Below are 20,210 nucleotides of genomic sequence, written 5' to 3' on the forward strand. Positions count from 1 at the left end.
AATCACTCCGAATTTATTAGTTTCAGATTTAAAAAAAAATCTAAATTGAATCATTTTAACATTTGGGTATATGTGAATAAATTATACAATAAATTGCCTAATTGATCAATCATATACAGCTTTGAATTTAAATTTATTCGGATTTCCAAATTTTGATTTGAAGTTGTACAAGTTTTCATGTCTATCACAGATTATATTATCTTTTTTTTTTCTATTTTTAATAGTCGAAAATTTTTTAACATTCCAGTGGATTATTGAGTAACATTTGGGTGAAAATGGAAATGCAATAATGTTCTTTTGTCTACCAACAAACAGTTTTAATAAGTCGTAACTAATCCCTATTAACGAAATGAAAGTTGAAACTCTGATATGTTAATTTTATAATTGTGATTATTATTAAAATATTTATTTTTGTATCTGTATTGAAGATATTAAAATTTTGCAAATGCATTTAACGACGATTTAAGAAAAATTGTATTTTTATTTCCAGAGCGAGCTGTCGGACGGGTGTGTTAGTGAAGATGGGTGCCTGGAGGGCGATTTGGAGGGGGAGGGTAAGCAGGTTTTGGTGGGAGTATGTGCTATGGCCAAAAAATCTCAGAGTAAACCGATGAAGGAAATTTTGACCCGGTTAGAAGAATTTGAGTACATCAAAATCATCGTTTTTGCAGAAGAAGTAATTTTAAAGGTATACACAATTTCCTGATCAATTTTCTGTCCATTTCTTCGATAATAAATAGAGCATTCTAAAAATTTTCGTCCTATTTCAGCTTAAATTTTGTAGTAGATGTTCAAAAACCTAAAAATTAAAGTATCAACATTTTTGAATAAGAAAATTCGGAGAACATTTTTTTTTTTTAATTTGATATTGAATCGAGCATAATATATTTTTTTTAATATTTAAAGAAATCTCCTTGAGAATGCATTTTTTTAAAATAATCTAAAGGTATAATCCCTGATAGTTTTGCATAGATAAACTAAAAAAATGCATAGAATGATCCATAAGGAATTTAACCAAAAACGAAACGAATTTTAGAGTCCAAATATAAATAATTGTATTCAAATAAATTTTCAGGAACCAGTGGAAGATTGGCCTATAGTAGACTGTTTAATAAGCTTCCATAGTAAGGGTTTTCCCCTTGAAAAAGCCATTAGTTATGCTAATCTAAGAAATCCCTTCATTATCAACAATCTTCCCATGCAGTATGATATTCAGGTAAAAATACATCTTTAAAAATAATAAATTGAAAGGAGTTTAATTTTGATGATCTCTTTTTAAATGGAATTTCTTTTATTTATTTTTATTTATTTGTATTTTATTTATTTATATTTTTATCCCTTGTTCTTCCTAATTACCTGGAAGACTAATTAAACAGGCTTTTCAGGATCGAAGAAGAGTTTATGCAATTTTGGAAAGCGAAGGCATCGAAATTCCTCGATATGCAGTTCTCGACAGAGATTCCCCCGATCCAAAACGTAAGTTTTTATTATTGGAAAATTCATTTTTCCACTATTTACTAAAGGTATATTTAAAAATACAAAAACCACAATAATTCTTGCTTAACTTTATTGCACCATTTTAAAAAAGGTTCATTTTGTATTGCCGAAATCTGAAGCATGAAATTTTACTTGTAGCTAAACTCGATTGAACTTCTCTTATTTTTAGTAGAAATACTTTCAATTTAGATTGATGGTTTTTATTTTGAATAATTTTGGTTCAAGTGGAATCATTTTGTTGTGTTGGTTGTTCATATTTTGACATTGGAAGAACAAAGATCTTATTTTAGATCACGAACTGGTTGAGTCGGAGGATCACGTGGAAGTTAATGGAGTCACATTTAACAAGCCGTTTGTGGAAAAACCCGTATCTGCTGAAGATCACAACATATATATTTATTATCCTACTTCCGCAGGTGGAGGCAGTCAAAGATTATTTAGAAAGGTACTAAAACTGTTATCAACTTTCAGTGTTTTTTAATTTTCTAACTCACTTTTAACCACAAAACAAGTGTGAAATGAGCTTTCTTCTTATTTTATCTGCGAATCTGAATACTTAAACTTTTTTCAGAAACGATTTTGAACACGATTTTATATCAATATATAATAGAGTCGATTGCGAAATCGTTATCGCATTTAATCACACATTTAACATTAAGATTCTAATTTTAATTGTATGTATATGTATCACTTCATGATTTACAAAATCTTCCAAAAATATTTTTTCTTAATAGGATTCTAGATTATTTTTCTCCTTTCTTCATCTTCACATCACATCACTCGCCTCTTTTCTTTCCTTACACCTCATTATTTTTCTGTAGACACTTTTTATTTATGTTACTTAAATATTTGTAGGCAAAACACTATGCATTCTTACAGAGACCGAAGATAAGTAATGAGATATCATATTGGTTCAAAATAAATATTCTATCACTTACTAAAATTAATGTAATGAATCAGCGATTTAGTTTTTATAAATCATTAAATAATTACAGATAGGTAGTCGTAGTAGCGTATACTCGCCAGAATCACGAGTTCGTAAAACTGGCTCTTACATTTACGAAGATTTTATGCCCACCGATGGTACCGACGTCAAAGTTTATACAGTTGGTCCCGACTATGCACATGCAGAAGCTAGAAAAAGTCCGGCTCTCGATGGTAAAGTTGAGAGGGACTCGGAAGGAAAAGAAATTCGATATCCAGTTATTCTGAGCAATGCAGAAAAGCTTATCAGCAGAAAAGTCTGCTTGGCTTTCAAACAAACTGTTTGTGGGTTTGACCTGCTCAGGTAAATTTCTTTAATCTTTCACAATTACAGGCCTCGGACTCACGCTACTATTAATACGTTTTCATAAAGATGAAACTATTTTGCTACTATTTTGAAAAAATGATACTAATACTAATATTTTCTCAAATTTATAACTAATACAACTATTTTGTCACTTTTCCTTTAAACATATTTCCATACATCTTAGCTAGATGGGCTAAAATAACACATCTGCCATCTAAAAAAATATATTTTTTTTAGATTTTAAAAGTTTCGAGGGACTTAATAAAATTTCCAATCATCTAGAGATTTCTTAAAATATCACGAAATTTTAATACATTTCAAGGGGGTTAAAAGGAATTAATTTAATTTCAGGGTTTTAACTATTTGAGGGGCACATTTTTTCTCTTGGACGAATTTCCGCCATCAATGGTTACTTATAGATTTTTGGGGTCGCTGATTCCGATTCCGGTAATAGATTAAAAAATATTTATTTGACAGATCCAATATGGCGACTATTAGGAATAAAATCTGCGTTTTTTCAATTGGCATGTACCTTTTGTCGTGGAGGGTTGTGCAGTCGCTAATTGCGAATCTTGGATCGTAATTACAAAATTTGAAATCGCGGGCAACTATTTTTAGCCAAATGTCTGGTTTTCTTTCTTATGTTAGAAGCTATATGCACGAGGTTCACTTGTGGTTGCAAAAGAAGAGTTTAAAAAAAACAGCTAATTTAGTAAAAAAAGGTCGCCATTTTGAATCCGTCATTTGAAATTTCAATAATATGACGTCAGAATCTTGATCAGCGACCCAAAAAACCTTATTGTATTACATGTCGTAATCAATTATGAATGCGATACAATAAATACACTCATGTAGAAAAAACGCAATTTTTGACGAATTAAAAAAAAAACATTTTAACTGGCCTACGTAAAATTCTGAAAAAAAATATGTTGTGGGGCTACGTGTACGATAAATTTTATACATTTGTGAAAGCTGTTGGAGTTGTAGTTAAAAGATAGCCGAATTCATTTGAAAAAAAAAACAAGTTTTCTAATTTCAATTGTTTATAACACGTTATTGATAAACAATTTCACACAATTTTTTATGATAATTACATAACGTGGATCCCTAAAAGTCTGAAGATACACACTTGTATACCAAACACTGTAAAATGTACCAGAATTCCATAAAAAAAACTACGAACAATAGGATGGGAAGAATATTTCCCACTTATAATCATAGGATTAAAGGATTTCAGAAAATTTCAAAAATACAAAAAGTGTCATTTGATTTTAAGGTTTGCAAATTTTTAAAGAAATTTTAATATAATTTACGGGACTTTAAGGGATTTTAATGGTTTTAAGGTATTTTACGAGAATCTAGAATATTTTAAGAGGTTAAAAGAAATCAAGGGATTTTAAAGGGGTACAATAGATACAGAACCATACAGGAGTTTAAAAAGAGACACTTCGTGCAAAACATTTCCGGCAAAAATGAGATAGAGCAAGTTCTAAATAGCGTTAAAAAGGTTATTTCTAATTTTTGCCAATGTCCAAGATTGAACTTCAACTCCTGAAAAAATGTAGGAAAATAATAGTGAAAATGTTAAGATCTCTATAAATGAAACTTGAAAACTCTTTTTTAAATTGATCCCAAGAAACAATAAAAATGTTCACTGTTTCTCGAATTATAATGAAAAAATGTAGAGGTGCACAAGACCAATTCAGTCTCTATTTATCAAAAATACTTCAAGTAGGGCTCGTTGAATGGATTGGGTGCATGTTTTTAATCATTAATGTTTAAAGAATTTTTGGAGCACCCTAGTCCTCTTGGAAGGTACTGCATCAGCAGTTCGAAAATTTTAATGAATTTGTATGTCAATTCAAAGAATTTCTACGAAACTTCACGGATTTCAAGGATTTAAAAATTTTTTAGGGTATTTTAAAATGTTTCAAGAGGCATAAAAAAGATGTCAAGGAATTCTAATGGATTTCTAGAGAACTTTAGGGAATAAATGAAATAAAATTATAGAAGACTTCTACGGATTTAAGGATTTCAGAGTTTTCAGGGGAATACAGTCTAAATAAGGAGATTTAAAAAGATATAAACGGATTTTCAAACTTCTAGGGCAATAGAGAAGATTTGAGAAGATTCCATGAGACTTCATGGTGATGTGTATTTTCTTCCAGATTTCAAAAATATGAAACTTCAATTTCTAGAATGAATCCGAGGTCTGCAATTATCAAGCACGTCTACAATATTAAAATATTGTCTCGCTTAACTTTCCTACTCTCTTAGAATTTGCAAAATTGTTTTACAAGACATAATTTAATAAATTGTTGTATAATTTTCAGGGCTAATGGTCAGTCGTTTGTATGTGATGTAAATGGATTCAGTTTTGTGAAAAATTCCAATAAATACTACGACGATTGTGCAAAAATCTTAGGGAATATGATTCTCCGAGAACTTGCACCGACCTTGCACATTCCATGGAGTGTTCCATTTCAATTGGACGATCCACCCATTGTGCCTACTACTTTCGGAAAAATGTAACTAAAAATTAACGTATAAAATGAAAACCTAATGTACCATTAAAATCCAAATTATCCAACTTCTCTCGTTTTGTTTCAAGGATGGAATTGCGGTGTGTGGTAGCAGTAATCAGACACGGAGACAGAACTCCGAAGCAGAAAATGAAAGTAGAAGTGCGACACCCAAAGTGAGTAACCCAAAAATCCTCAGACTAAAAAAAAGAAACCTTTTTTTTTCATTTTTATGATTATTATTTTTGCCAATAGGTTTTTTGAAATATTTGCAAAATACGATGGCTACAAACACGGACACGTAAAGCTTAAACGGCCGAAACAACTTCAAGAAATTTTAGATACTGCTCGTAGTTTACTGGCAGAAATACAACACCGAGCAGCTGGTCCTGAATTAGAGGAAAAGCAAGGAAAGCTTGAGCAGCTGAAGAGCGTTTTGGAAATGTGCGTAGTCTAAAATCTTGAATGGTAGCAGAAAATAAATATTAAGTAACATATTTTTTATTTTTCAGCATACAAAAGTATCCTATCAATGTTTATTTCTACTTATTTGGGTTTAGAATAGCAAGTACCAATCTGGTAAATTTTTGTCTTTTGCTCTAGGTACGGTCATTTCTCAGGAATAAATCGAAAAGTACAAATGAAGTACCAACCGAGAGGAAGACCCAGGGGTAGTTCCTCGGATGATGGTAGTGGTATAATTCGAAGTTTACTCAGAACTAGATATTCTGAAGACAAAATTTAAAACTTGTCACTTATTGCTAGGATTTGAGAAGGATCAAGCGATTCCAGCGCCGCGTCTTTTTATACATTTTTGCAAAAACATTTCTTCAAATTTGATACGTTTTAAGGATGTTTTAAGGATGATCTTTAACTTGATTTAAAAAATTGACAAAAACGATCCATTGATTATTATGTGTCGAATATAATTGTAAAGAATCTTTCAAGCAATAAAATGAGCTTTTGTAAATTAAAATTGAAAGAAAATCACGAGTTTTGTCTAAACCGAAAGACAAAATACAAATATGCAAATAACTAAATAGAAAAAAAAAAATAATCTCAGCTATTTTTTATTATATACGCTGGATTTTCTCTTCTAAAATTTGTTGCAATAATCAATGGGCTTTTTTTCAGTTTTACAAAAGCAAGTTAAATGCTTCATTTTCAAACTCTGAATTCAAAGATTTAATCATTAGCAATTTTGACATACACCTGAATTAAACAATTCAAAAGAATCTAAAGAATACAAGCGAAATCAATTGAATGTGAGTAAGATTTGAGGAATTTTAGTAGAATTCTAGGTGCATAAAAATAATGTAAACGAATTGAAATGAATTCAATAGAATTTATAAAAGAAATTTAATAGAATTGAAGTAAATTCAGCAGAATTCGAGGTAATTCCAAACGAATTAAATTGAATTAAAAATTAAAAAAAAATTATTTAATTTAAATGGAATTGGGGTGATTTCAAAAGAATCAAATGAAAACAATTTAAATGAAATTGAAGCAAATTCAGATGAGCTCGAAGAAAATCGACAAAATTTAAATGGATTTAGGATAATAATTTTTTTTTAATGCCAAAGGAAGTGTAGCAGTACAGAAATATATAACCAATATTTCGATCGAAAATAGGTTTATTTTGGTAAAATAATTTTCTCGAAATCTCTTTTTCTGATACAATAATATTTTTTTAAAATTATTAATAAAATTTTTGCTTTAATTTTGACGTATTAATATTATTTTTGTTTTAATTTTGACGTATCAATATTTTTTTTAACATTTTAGTATTGGCATTCCTTGACATTATTATTTAATAAAAAAAAATGCAAATTTTTCGGATTCTTAGCAAAAAATATTTGTCGTACTGTGATATCGCGATGTTTAATTTTGATTTTCTTGGAACAGAATTATTTGTTGAGATCAATTAAAAAAAAAAATTTAATTGAAAATTCGTTTATTCGCTATCCAAAGTTGATTTTGAAAACCCATGAAATTTGAATATCATAATTCTCTGTCGAGTTTCTTCGAATGATCTGTCTTTTTATATAAAAGTTATATACACTATTAAGCCATTTCCCTTTCGGGGTAGGGGTGACTCACTCGTTGGGGAAAAGAGTAATGTGTGGAAGGGACAGAGAATTATCGTGTTATTTATGTAAATAACACGTTCGTTCCGCAACCCTGCTCTGACCCAGGTTGCTGATCAAGCTCTCTAGCAATCACCCCAAGTGAAGACCCTCACAAAGTCGTTATGTAGGGTTCCCCACTTGGGTCCATTAGTGGCAAAGGTCTTTTGTTTCAGGCGTCATTCACTCTACTGAGACTCTTTTTATTAACTATTTGCCGCCATACTTTCCTGTCCTGGCAACTTCTTTTATGTCCAAGCTACCAAGGTATACGAACTTATCAACTTGTTCAATTCTCTCATCATTTAATAAAATATTGTCTAAGTGATATGCACTCGCCACCGTGTTTAAGCATTTCAGCGTTAATACCGTCTACCCCGGCAGCCTTATCGTTTTTCAAGTTCTTAATTATATCCCTAACCTCAGTGACACAGACTTTCTCAATTGAGTTTTCTATCGCATCGTGTTTAACATCGCAGTTGTGGCGTCCTATAGCTTCATCTCCGAATTGTCTCTTAAAATAGACTCTGAAAGCCTCTATTATTCCGTCTGCATCATATACCATTTCCCCCCTACTATTTCTCATGTTGGAAAATTCTGTACTTTTGTTTCCTTTAGTTTATTTTCTAGTATTAAGATACGTAATATCTCGGGAGAATGTTTTTATTTTTTATTTTAACTGAAAATTCAATTTTTATCGCAATCCACAACCACGCCTACTCGAATTTTAGGTGAATGCCACTTTGAAATTATCAACTTTCACATCCATTTTCTTGTACCTGGATAGAATAACTTTTTATTCAAACTTTTTGAGCCTCGGTTCAGAAACACTTCAGCTTAAAAGTGGACTTTTATTTTATCTTTAAGTATTTATTTCGATTTTACAGAACGCCTTTTTTCTCACCTGAAACATTTTTCATTTTGTTGGTTATCTAGTTATGCACTGCTACCATTGAACTTCGGTCATTTTATAATTCTTGTAGTTTAAATTTTAATTTAGATGAATTTAATGAAATTTAGAAGAATTTAGGTGAATTTAACTGAGTTCTAACAGTGAATAATAGTTCATTGAATCAGTTACTGCCACCCATTTCCATCTAAATGCAAAGTACCTAAATTCAAAATAAATCAAAAGAATTTAAACAAATCCAGAGTGAAGAGAAGACAAGAAAATAGAAAGAATTAAAGAAATTCAAGAGAATTTAGAAACAGATGTCCAGCTGAATTCAGTAGTGGTTAAGTCCTCGGCTGAATTTATTAAAATTTTATTATTTTTGAAGGCTTAAGTGTTCAAAATAAATTTAGTCCTAATTTTCATAAATAATAAAACAGTTATCTTTTATAAAAAAAATGTACTAACATTATTTTTTAACAATCCCTTATGATTGAGAAATAGACGCTTGATCCTCTTTTTAAGTATATATCTATATTTTTTGTTCACAGTTATTGAATGAAGTTTTTATTAATTAAAAAAATATATTTTAAAGTAGGGACCGTGCTTAAATTACGTAACAGCTCAAGGGGGAGGGGGGGTCGAGACATTTTGTTACGATTCCTTACGGTATAGGAAAGGGTTCTACGCTCATGTATCTAATTTTTGCAAATTCGCAAAAAGTTTCCCCTGAAGATTATCTTTCTAGATATAATTTCTATTATTTGGCTGAAAATTTAACTATTTTCTTTTAAAAACATCCTTTTTTGTTGCAAATTCAATTGTTTTCTTAAAAATTCGTCTTTTTGTGTTAAAAATTCAACTCTTTCCGTAGAACTTTAAACTTTTTTTTTAAATTCATATTTTGTTGCTAATAAATCAACTGAAATCTTATTGGGATGAAAACTATTATTTTTTTTTTGAATTTTTTTCGTTTTAAAAACTCACCTGTTTTACTAGAATTTACATTTTTATTGTATGGTTGATGTATGGTTGAACAATTGTTTAGCAGAAAATTAACTTATTGTTTGCAATTCTTATTCTGGTGTTGGAAAATTAATTAGAATCTTCTTTGTATGGAAATTTTACTATTTTTGATAGTTTTTTTTTTAATTCATCTGTTTTATAAGAAATTTCATTTTTCTTGAATAACAATGCAACTGTTCGGTTGAAAATTTAACTCTTTTTTAAAAGTTTATTTTAGGGTGAAAGTTCAACTTAAAAAAATCTCATATTTGATTGAAAATTCATCTGTTTAAGTGCCAATTTCATTTTTCTTATATATAAAAATCCAAATACTTGATAGAGAATTCAACTATTTTGTTAAAAAGTTATCGTTTTTGGTTAAAAATTTGTCTTTTTGGATTAAAAATTCAATTTTTTGTAGAAACATATTTCGTATTTTAAAATTCATGCTTTTATCTTGAAAAGTCAACTGGAATCTTTTTTTAACAGAAAATTGAACTATTTTTTTTTAATTATCTTTTTGATGTAAAAATTCATCCGCCTTAGTAGAGATTTCATTTTTTTTAAAACCTTTATTTTTTGTTCAAAATTTATTTTTTAACTAAAAATGTAACTTTTTTTCATTTTTTTAAAGCTGATCATTTTTATTTGGAAATTCTTCTTTTTTGGCAAAAAGAAAATTTTCTTGGTTCGAAATTTTATTTTTGTGGGGTAAAAATGTATCAGTTTCGTGAAAAATTAAGTTTTTGCTGAAAAGTCATATTTTTGTCATACTGTTTTATTCCGTTTATAAAAGATTATATGTTAAAAGAATTACAAGATTAAAATTCTGGTATTTGAAAATTAATGCTCAAGAAAAATGGAAAATTACTCAAAGAAAAGTCAGGCAATTTTGAAAATGAAGTTCTCGAAAACCCTGCCTAATTCTACTAGCAGTAACTAGCAAAAAATTTCTGGAAATTAAAAATTACGCCTATAATCCGTTACGTAATTTAAGTACAGCCCCTAATGTTGACGTAGAATTTTTAGGGCAATTTTTAGAACTGTCTTTGTTTTAGATCGTCTCGGAGAGCCTTCCTTGGTTTTGATTTTAAAGTGGGGCGGAGAATTAACCCCTGCTGGAAGAATCCAGGCTGAGGAACTGGGGCGAATTTTTCGCTGCATGTATCCTGGTGGTCAAGGTAGACACCTTAGTGGTTCGTATCTTATGCTCTTTTGCTTGTTTTGCTGGCAGCTGTACCTAATTAATATAATGTTAAAAAGTGAGAGTTATTTAAAAAAAATTATACATTCTAATTTCAACGCATATGGCTCGCCAAATATGGACCTAGAAACTAAGTTTGGGGAGTTTGTGTACTCTTTAAACAGTATTATCGGTATATAATAATCTGTGTTTTCCATGAGTCGATGAGAGGAAAACAGTTTTTGTCTTTTTTTCAATAAATTTAAAAAGCAGTATGAAATCGACATGTTATTATTTAAATCTTTAACTTTATACCTGAATATTCAATTATTAATATTCATGTTCAATTCAAATTTCCTGAATATTTGAGGAAATTAAAAAGCTTTCCATGGAGGATAAGATAAAATTTCAATTTCAGTTGTTTCTGTACCAAGTCAATGTAAACGTTTTCTAAAAGGAAAATAAATTAGTCAACTTTTTAAAGCGATTTTCCTGCTCATTAGAATATTACTTAATATTCCTCTCATCAACTTATTTTATCTTTTCTAATTGCATCGCCTTGAAAATGTAAATAAACCTTTTTAAACTTACATCCCTTTTGTTCTCTGAAGAATTGCAGTTATCCAAAAATCTAGTGTATATATATTTCTTAGTATTCACAAAATTTCAACATGTTTAACAACTGCGGGTATTCCTTTTAATGTTTGAAATTATTGGTAATATTTTGGTCCTTTTAATTTATTTATTTATCATTTCTGCAAATTTTCTTATGTAGTGCTTTTTATAAAAAAAAATATTGACCCACTTGAATACCTATGATTTACAGATAATTTTAAATATTATTTCAGAGGATGACTCAGAGATGTTACCAAATTACGGTAACTTTTATTTTGAATGGACGCTTTTTAGTAGTTGTTGTAGATAATTGTCTGTAATAATGTCTAGTTTCTCGAAGTCCCCAATGGTCTGCTATTTTGCTTGTAAATGAAGCTTAAATAGTTTTAAAAAACTTTCTTTAAAATAATGCAAACAGCTCGAGCATTGGGTGTGACGAGAATCTAAAATATTTAAAAAAAAAATAAAATTAGCAAAGTCAGAAGCAGGGAGGTTTCTAACAATATTAAAATCACTTTTACAATATAAAAAAATACAACTTTCCTGTCTGATGGCGCTTACGTAGTTTTTCAACCATTTTGAATAATTCAGTTTGCTTGCCATACATGTTTTCTAAGTGTGATTAGTATTCAATAAATTTTCACATAATATAATAAATAATGATCAAATCTTACGAGGAAATAATCTCATGTCATCTTTCATTCAGGAAAAATCACACTCATAAAGAAGCATTTAAATCGAGTTCTCTCGCAAATTTGAACATTTTATTTTTAGAAATATTGATTAAATTACAATAGATAAGTCACATCTCATAATTCGTCCATTCATTTTAAAGTGCCTCTTTCGTAACTCTTTATGTATAATCAGTATTTATTTTTAAATGAGATCACCTGCATCTTCATATTTGACATATTTCGTTCATATAGGAATGTTGTCAAGACCCAATCAGTGTATATAATTTTAAATCAAATCTGTCGAAATACAGCCAATAGCGTTGTGGCTTCACAATAAAAACTGCAGTAAACACTATTTTTCTCGCTCTCGTTAAAAATGTGTATTAATACGGAATAATGGTATTCAGGCGAATATGCTGGGGCACAAGGCTTAGGTCTCCTTAGATTGCATTCAACATTCCGACACGATCTAAAAATTTACGCAAGTGATGAGGGAAGAGTGCAGATGACAGCTGCTGCTTTTGCAAAAGGACTATTGGCTTTGGAGGGCGAACTTACTCCTATTTTGGTTCAAATGGTCAAAAGTGCAAACACCAATGGTTTACTGGATAATGATTGCGATAGTAGCAAGTACCAGAATATGTAAGTTATTCGAGGGGTTGACCCATTGACTTTCAAGTGTACGCCAGATTTCAAACAGTTCAAAAGATCTCACAATTTCAGAAAGATTTCACACATTCCAAAGGAATTTATCAGATTTACAGATTTCACAAAGATTAATGATTTAACTAGGATTTCAACAAAGATTTCAAAGAAATTTGCAAATATTTCACTAGAATTTCCATGATTTTACCAAGATTTCGCAAAGATTTCAAAGATTGCAAAATATTTCAAAAGGATTTCAAAGATCTTAAAAGATATAATTAATTTCACAACGTTTTTAAAGAATTTCACAAAGTTTTCAAATTTGTTTAAATATTTAAGAAGATTTTATTAAGATTTCTCAAATATTTCCAAGACTGCAAAATATTTCACAAGGATCTCAAAGATTTCACAAAGAATTAAATTATTTTACAAAGATTACAAAAGATTTCAGTGTTGTCATAAATATTTCGTAAGATTGCTCAAGCATTTGGCGAAAGTTCCAAAGTTTTCAATCATTTCACAAAGTTTTCAAATTTTTAATAATATTGTAGAATATTTTGCAAAGATTTAAATGATTTTACAAAGATTTCACAAATACGTCAATGATTTTACAAAGATTTTACAAATATTTCAAAGATTGCATAATATTTCACAAGGATTTCTAAGATATTAACAAATTTCACAAACACTTAAATTATTTCACAAGATTGAAAAATATTTCGATAATTTCGCAAAGATTTCAATAATTTTACTAAGTTTTCAAAGATTTTACGAAGTTTTAAAAAATTTCACAAAGGTTTCCAAAATTTTCAAATAATTTAGAAGATTTCTCACAAATTTCAAAAATTTGCAAAATATTTCACAAGGATTTTAAAGATTTTACAAACAAAGTATTCACAAACATTTGAAAAAAATTTCAAAGATTTTAAGAATTTCACAAAGTTTGCACAAAGCTTTAAAGAATTTCACAAAGGCTTACAAAATTTCAAAATATTTTCGAAGATTTCACAAAGATTTTATAAAGATTTCTAAGGTTAAAAAAGATGTCATAAGGATTTAGAAAGTTTTAACAGATTTCACAAAGACTTAAATTATTTCAAAGGAATTTATTAATATTTCATAAATATTTCAATGATTTTGCAAAGATTTCACAAAGATTTCAAAGATTACACAAAGATTTGAAATATTGCAAAATAATTTATAAGGGTTTCAAAGATTTCAAAAGATCTTATAAAGATTTAAATGATTTTACAAAAATTAAAAAAGATTTTAATGCTTTCATCAACGTTTAGAAAGATGTCAAAAACATATGGAAAATTTTTCACAGATTTCAATAATTTCACAAAATTTTTAAACATTTCAAAATATTTTAGAAGATTTTACAAATATTTGAAAGATTGCATTATATTTCACAAGGATTTCAAAGATTTCAACAAATTTCACAAAGACTTAAATGATTTTACAAAGATTTCACAAGCATTGCAAAACTTTCAATAATTTCAGAAAGTTTTCAAACATTTCACAAGGGTTTGAGAAATATCAAAATATTTCCGAATATTTCACAAAGATTTCACGAAGGCTTGTACACCAGATTTCAAGAGTGATCAACCCCTCAAAATCATCAGAAGTTTGAATTTTGGAAAATAATAATTTTAAAGGAAAAATTGTATTTAGAAATATTTTGCGAGAAATGAAACATAATCTGATGGTTTTAAGGATATAGAAAAGTAAAGTAATCTCAAGTTCAAAAATGAGCATTGTTAAATATGATTTATAAAATTGAGGACAATATTCCCATTGGTAAGGGTAACTAATTTTAAAATAGAACTAAAGGAGAATTTAAAAAACATATTTCAGGTTAAAATTGTATACTTAACAATCGTTATTTAGGCTTTTGCTTTTTTGTTCACTCTTTCGTTAAAAGTTGCAATTCTTATTTAATCCTGATGTTGTACGGCTCATTTTGTTCATTGAAAGTTAATCAAATGAGTTCTACAACATTAAGATTACATAGGAATTGAAACTTTTACCTAAAGGGAAAGGAAAAACATAAGACTCTAAAAAACTATTTTTTTCTAAATTTCGCCCTTGGCTACGTTCAAAAATTAGTTACATTTAACAACGGCAATATTTTCTTAGATTTTATCAATCATTTTTAATAAGGGTTATTTTTGACCTTGAGATAACTTAAGCACTTCCTTAAGGAACTAAGAAATATAATTAATAAAATGATTTTAGGGTGAAAACTCGTTTACACGAATTACTCCAGCAAGATCGAGAATTCACTCGTGAAGATCGAGATGAAATAAATCCTGGTAATGTCTTAAGTATTAACGCTGCTTTAGAATTTGTTAAAAATCCAGTGAAGTGCTGTCAGCATGTTCAGTCATTAATTCAAAAACTGATGGATATCGTTCGAATTAAAAAGGACGATCTGAAAACAAAAGGTTTAATCAATATAAAATAATGAATTGTATTCGTTTGTTATTTTAGTATCCTAATTTTTCTACATATTATCTTTTAATAGACGCTATACTTTATCATGGAGAAACGTGGGAACTGATGGGTCGTCGTTGGGGAAAAATCGAAAAAGATTTTTGTACAAAGCACAAGCGTTTTGATATTTCCAAGATACCCGATATCTACGATTGTATCAAATACGATCTTCAGCATAATAATCACACCTTACAGTTCGATCATGCTGAAGAATTATATATTTATGCTAAATACCTAGCCGATATTGTCATACCTCAGGTTATTATTTTAAAATTTGCTCTTGTGATGACAAATTTTAAATGATTGGAAAATGTGTGTTAAAGAGAATAAAATAATTTTTATATCGCAGGAATACGGATTAACCGTTCAAGAAAAACTGACAATCGGTCAAGGAATTTGTACTCCCCTTTTGAAAAAGATCAGAGCGGATCTTCAAAGGAATATTGAAGAATCTGGTGAAGAAACTGTTAACAGACTCAATCCAAGGTATAGAATTTTAATTTAATAGCAAAGTGATTTATTTGCCTGAATACTTATATATTATATTATTGTATATATATATTATTCGCTTTTTTTATCTCTAGATATTCGCATGGAGTTTCAAGTCCAGGACGTCACGTGAGGACAAGACTCTATTTTACAAGTGAAAGTCATGTACATTCATTACTTACAGTCTTGCGATATGGAGGTTTACTTGATGTAAGTTAAAATTTAAATTTAAATATTGTTTAATTAGAAAGCAGAACATTCCTAAATACACAAGTTTTTATTATTTACGAACTTAAGGTGGTAAAAGACGAACAATGGAGACGAGCTATGGAATATGTGAGCATGGTTTCCGAATTGAATTACATGTCTCAAATTGTTGTTATGCTCTATGAGGACCCAACAAAAGATCCAAGTAGCGAAGAGCGCTTTCATGTCGAGTTGCATTTTAGTCCTGGTGTGAATTGCTGTGTGCAAAAAAACTTGCCACCAGGACCTGGATTTAGACCCCATTCTCGCAATGAAAGTAGCCACAATCTTGTAAGAAAACCGAAATTGGTACTTATTATTTTCATTTGTTTTTTAGTTTAAGGATTTATGTTTACATCGAATTTTTATTATTCTTTAAAATTATTCCGAATGCTAAAACTATCTCTTATTGATTAAAGGGTGAAGTGAGCTCTAATCAAGATAATACGTCACAATGTAGTACTCGAATTGAAGAGGAAGATTCTGATTTAGTAGTTTTAGAAGACGCCGAGAAGAATCCTGAGCGCAAACCTGTGAGTTTAATGCTACTGAAATATTATTTTAATGTTTTTTAATCAACTTCGAATAGAAAAATGAGAATTATTTTCAGATTAAAACCCCACCACTCATGGAAGTCAATTCGGTTGATTCCAATTTGGATAGTCCAACTACTAGTAGAAATATCGACATGATGGATTTAGATCCTAATATGATGGATGAACCATTCGACAGTGGCTTTTTACAAAGCTCTGCTCCAATTCCAATCAGGTTTAAATTATCTATATTTCTAAATTATCAAATTATATTTCCAAGGGTTAATTGTTAGCAAATTTTGATGTACGCCTGAATTTTAAAATGTAATTTAAAGTACAAAATTTGTAAGTAAATTTAAAAGAATTGATGGGTATTCAAATTTCAAAGGATTTAAAAGGGATTCATAGGACTTTAATGAATTTAAAAGAATTCAAAGGACAGAAAGAAAGACTTCAAAAAAATTCAAAGGAAAATATTTTATTCAATTTTAATTGAATTCAGAAGGTTTCGAGTGAATTTAAATGAATTTAAAGAATCAAGGAGGTTCCAATGGAATTAAATTTTTTTTTAATGATTCAAGTCAATTCTGAAGGTAGCATATGAATTCAACAAAATTGAATACAATTTTCTCGCATTTAGCTAAATTTATTCAATTCGTGCAAAATAATTCAAGAGAATTCGAAAGAATCCAATTGAATTCAGAAACAGCTGAACACCTGTATTCATTGGTGGTTAAACCTTCGTTATGTTTTTTAATTTTGAATTATTATTAGATTCACTTTCTAAGTTACTTGATTTTCAATTTTAATTCATTTTTCCAGTGCTCGAACAGTGGCAGGCCACGAGGCAGCACGATTGGGTAGTCAATTAGCAGCAAGTCAAAGAATAAGAAGGGAAAGAGAAGCTAGTGTGATTTGCGAACCTCGAGCTCGCAGTTACGATCATCAAAGGCAGGAGAAACCAGAAAAGAGTATGTATATCTGCGCATAATTTTAGTTAGAATAGATAATTTAACAATTCAAATACCGACATTCCGTAAAAGCCAGAATAATCCTACCAATGTAAATATTTTCTCAACATTTCCAAACAATAGACGATTGCTTAGAAAATTCTTTCTTCATTCTTTCCAAAAAGTCGAAATGTTTTAAATTTTCCTTCGATGCATTGTGCATTGAAAAAATAATAGCATGTGTATATATTGTGAATGACGAATTTTTTCGGGGGTTTCAGCTTTTGATTTTCCTGGGTTTAAATCGCATGTTCTATAGTCTTTAATCAACTGTAATCTGTATTTCCTCAGTTTTTTTTACAGGTTTTCATTTAATAATCACAGCATTTTTTGATTCAGACAAAAAACTTCAATGAAGACATTTTTACAACACTTTATACTAGAACAGTTAGAAGATTCTTGAATAGCGTTAATTTAAATTTTTCAATTTATAATTGTGTATTTCTCTTCTACTATTGATATCCAAATAATTTGTTTAATTTTCATGTAAAGACATTTTAGTTTTAAAAAAGTTTGCTCAAACATATTTTAAAATCTTGATGTCTTTCGTCTGTTAAAATGGAACAAGCATGTCATGAAGGTATATGCAAGGGAAATTGTGCTTTCCATGAGATGTTAAAGTAGATGCTGAATGAATATAGGAAATGTATCCGTATAACAGAATGTCAAAATGTTTTGTGTTTTCGTCTCTTTTCTTGTAGCTGCGGACAAGCTGCAGTATCAGAGCTTGGACGCGGTCAACAGAGAAGGTATGTCGTCTACCAACCTTTGGAATTCGAAACATACCGAATATTTCATTTAATTGTTAAGAAGCACATGGATATGTCTCAAAGTTTACTTGAAAAAATTCTCATTCGACCGAAATTCATGTTTTCTAATAGCCAGCGTACATCATTTTAATTTTTCTGGATTTGTCTTAGTTTAATTTACCATATTTCCTATTAAACCTATTTTATATATCTCAACATAATGAATTATCGCCATGAAAATTACGATAATGGCAAACAATCATTAATTATGTCGAATAGCAAAATTCGAAATCTTTTTTTCTAATTTGCAATATTTTGATCGTTTGCTATAGTTTTTTATTCAATAAAAATTTCAAATGAAACTTCGAATAATTATAAATGAGATTAAAGAGAGAGTAGAACAAAATCGAACACATTTGAATTCGACTCAAGAAAAAATTGATTGAATGTACGGTATGGGAAATGGGTTTTCGGAAAAATGAATTTCAGCCGAATGAATGTAATTGAGAATAAATTGTAGGGTATATTTATGCGCTTCAATTTTTATTCCACTCAGATATTAATAACCTTCTATTCTTCGTCATTTTAGACGATAAAAATAAAGTTATTTTACTCTTATCAGATTTGTACGTATCTCGGGAAGTTTTTTTTATGATAAAAGATCTTTTAGTTGGAAAAGTAGAAATGTCTTGAAATGCTACTGCACTGCAGATTATATCTTTCACTGTGATTAGTGCAACGATTTCGAGTATGCACTGCCTACCTATTACTTCTCGTAGGCATTAAAAATTTAGTTAGGTTTTATTATCAAAATTCTAAAGAATTCACAAAACTGGAAATGACTGTTTTTCTACTTCTTTCTATGAAAGCTTGCTTTATACTTTTTATGCATTTTTTAATTCACTTGCTTTTGGATTCTTTTCTCTTTATAAAAATGTGGACACTCTTCTATATATTTTGCTTACAAGAAATCTATACATTTTCTACACTCTGATATGACTGACAAAAATTTGTGTTGAATATTACAAGAAAGAGTGAAAGAAAATTACAATACAAAAACTATATTATCAATGTTAAATGTAAAATTTGATATAAAGCTATACTCGCAGTACATTTTACTACACTCAGACATTTTAAACGGACGATTGAGACATTTTAAAGCAAATATGTGTTTTATTTTTAAAAAATTAATTTGAGTTTTAGTAATTATATTAACCGTATGTTGCTTGATATTTTTCTACAACCGAAAATCGAGTGAGGAACAACTTTAGTGGCAGCTCACTTGAAATAACTATTTGTTCTGTGATAGTTGTGCGTGTGGAAGGCAACTAATCTCAGCTGACGACTGTTTGGACCACAAATTAATCAATTGTGATCCATCCAGCCGTTCTCCTAAATCCCGTATCCTGGTACTGAATATTTTCAGTTCGTTTTTTAGCTTTCATAAATCATGATTGAAAAGAATATTATTTTATTCCTAACTTTGTACGAAAAACAGGATTAAAAATCCACTTGAATATGTTCAGTATCGTGACTTCAGTGTTTAATTGATAGAGCTTTGTTCCCTGCATTTATTATTATTATGATTGTTCAGCACTTTTGAAATATTTGTTATTTTGTTCGAAATTCGTAAAAAAACCCGCACATTTTATTCGCTTGAATATTTAATCAGAATGAGCTATGGCTTTAGATTATCGTTTTTTCCGACTAAAATACAAACCTCATAAATAACTAAGGAGGATTAGTTAAGTCGAATAAATAATAATTTTTCTACTCTTCCAAGTTGCAGCTTGTAAGATTTTAATTTGTTTCTGTCATCAAAGTAATTTTGATAGATTCAAGAAAATATATTTTAGGTCTTCAGATTAATGAAAATTTTCCATGTTTAACAGTCGCATAAGTTGCAGGATATGGCCACTTACTGGACCGGGAAACCGGGAAATGACCGGGATTTTTTAGACTGAAAGCAAACCGAAAAGTCACAGTGAATTTATTTTATAAACGGAGATTTCGTTAAGTCAAAATTTCAGTAGAAAAACTTATAAAATAATTTAAAATCTCACTTTGAACAAATTATCAGTATCAAAAATTGGACTTGGATTTTGGTTTTAAATTAAGATCTTTTCAAATTGTGCAATCAACAAATTTAATGCCTTTAATACTTGAGCGATGATAAATTAACTACATTCAAAATTAAATAAACTAAGAGTGACAAATCGAGAATTAGACAACTTCGA

General features: G+C 29.3%; 1 protein-coding gene across 1 annotated transcript in view; it reads left to right on the top strand.

Annotated features, from left to right (window-relative positions):
* Positions 1 to 20,210, top strand: part of LOC117178981 (inositol hexakisphosphate and diphosphoinositol-pentakisphosphate kinase 2) — a 53,317-nt gene that overhangs the window by 17,509 nt on the left and 15,598 nt on the right. Inside the window, exons 6-27 of the mRNA XM_033370578.1 lie at positions 491 to 688; positions 1,076 to 1,216; positions 1,386 to 1,476; positions 1,776 to 1,942; positions 2,493 to 2,785; positions 5,122 to 5,316; positions 5,400 to 5,486; positions 5,566 to 5,754; positions 5,823 to 5,831; positions 5,914 to 6,005; positions 10,392 to 10,529; positions 11,365 to 11,394; positions 12,213 to 12,447; positions 14,689 to 14,897; positions 14,978 to 15,204; positions 15,296 to 15,432; positions 15,531 to 15,645; positions 15,733 to 15,990; positions 16,101 to 16,214; positions 16,292 to 16,449; positions 17,037 to 17,185; positions 17,926 to 17,973. Of these exons, the coding sequence (XP_033226469.1) occupies positions 491 to 688; positions 1,076 to 1,216; positions 1,386 to 1,476; positions 1,776 to 1,942; positions 2,493 to 2,785; positions 5,122 to 5,316; positions 5,400 to 5,486; positions 5,566 to 5,754; positions 5,823 to 5,831; positions 5,914 to 6,005; positions 10,392 to 10,529; positions 11,365 to 11,394; positions 12,213 to 12,447; positions 14,689 to 14,897; positions 14,978 to 15,204; positions 15,296 to 15,432; positions 15,531 to 15,645; positions 15,733 to 15,990; positions 16,101 to 16,214; positions 16,292 to 16,449; positions 17,037 to 17,185; positions 17,926 to 17,973 (3,280 nt within the window). The remainder of the gene's footprint in view (positions 1 to 490; positions 689 to 1,075; positions 1,217 to 1,385; positions 1,477 to 1,775; positions 1,943 to 2,492; positions 2,786 to 5,121; positions 5,317 to 5,399; positions 5,487 to 5,565; positions 5,755 to 5,822; positions 5,832 to 5,913; positions 6,006 to 10,391; positions 10,530 to 11,364; positions 11,395 to 12,212; positions 12,448 to 14,688; positions 14,898 to 14,977; positions 15,205 to 15,295; positions 15,433 to 15,530; positions 15,646 to 15,732; positions 15,991 to 16,100; positions 16,215 to 16,291; positions 16,450 to 17,036; positions 17,186 to 17,925; positions 17,974 to 20,210) is intronic.

Source organism: Belonocnema kinseyi, chromosome 8, assembly GCF_010883055.1.
Source record: "Belonocnema kinseyi isolate 2016_QV_RU_SX_M_011 chromosome 8, B_treatae_v1, whole genome shotgun sequence".
NCBI classification, from domain to species: domain Eukaryota; kingdom Metazoa; phylum Arthropoda; class Insecta; order Hymenoptera; family Cynipidae; genus Belonocnema; species Belonocnema kinseyi.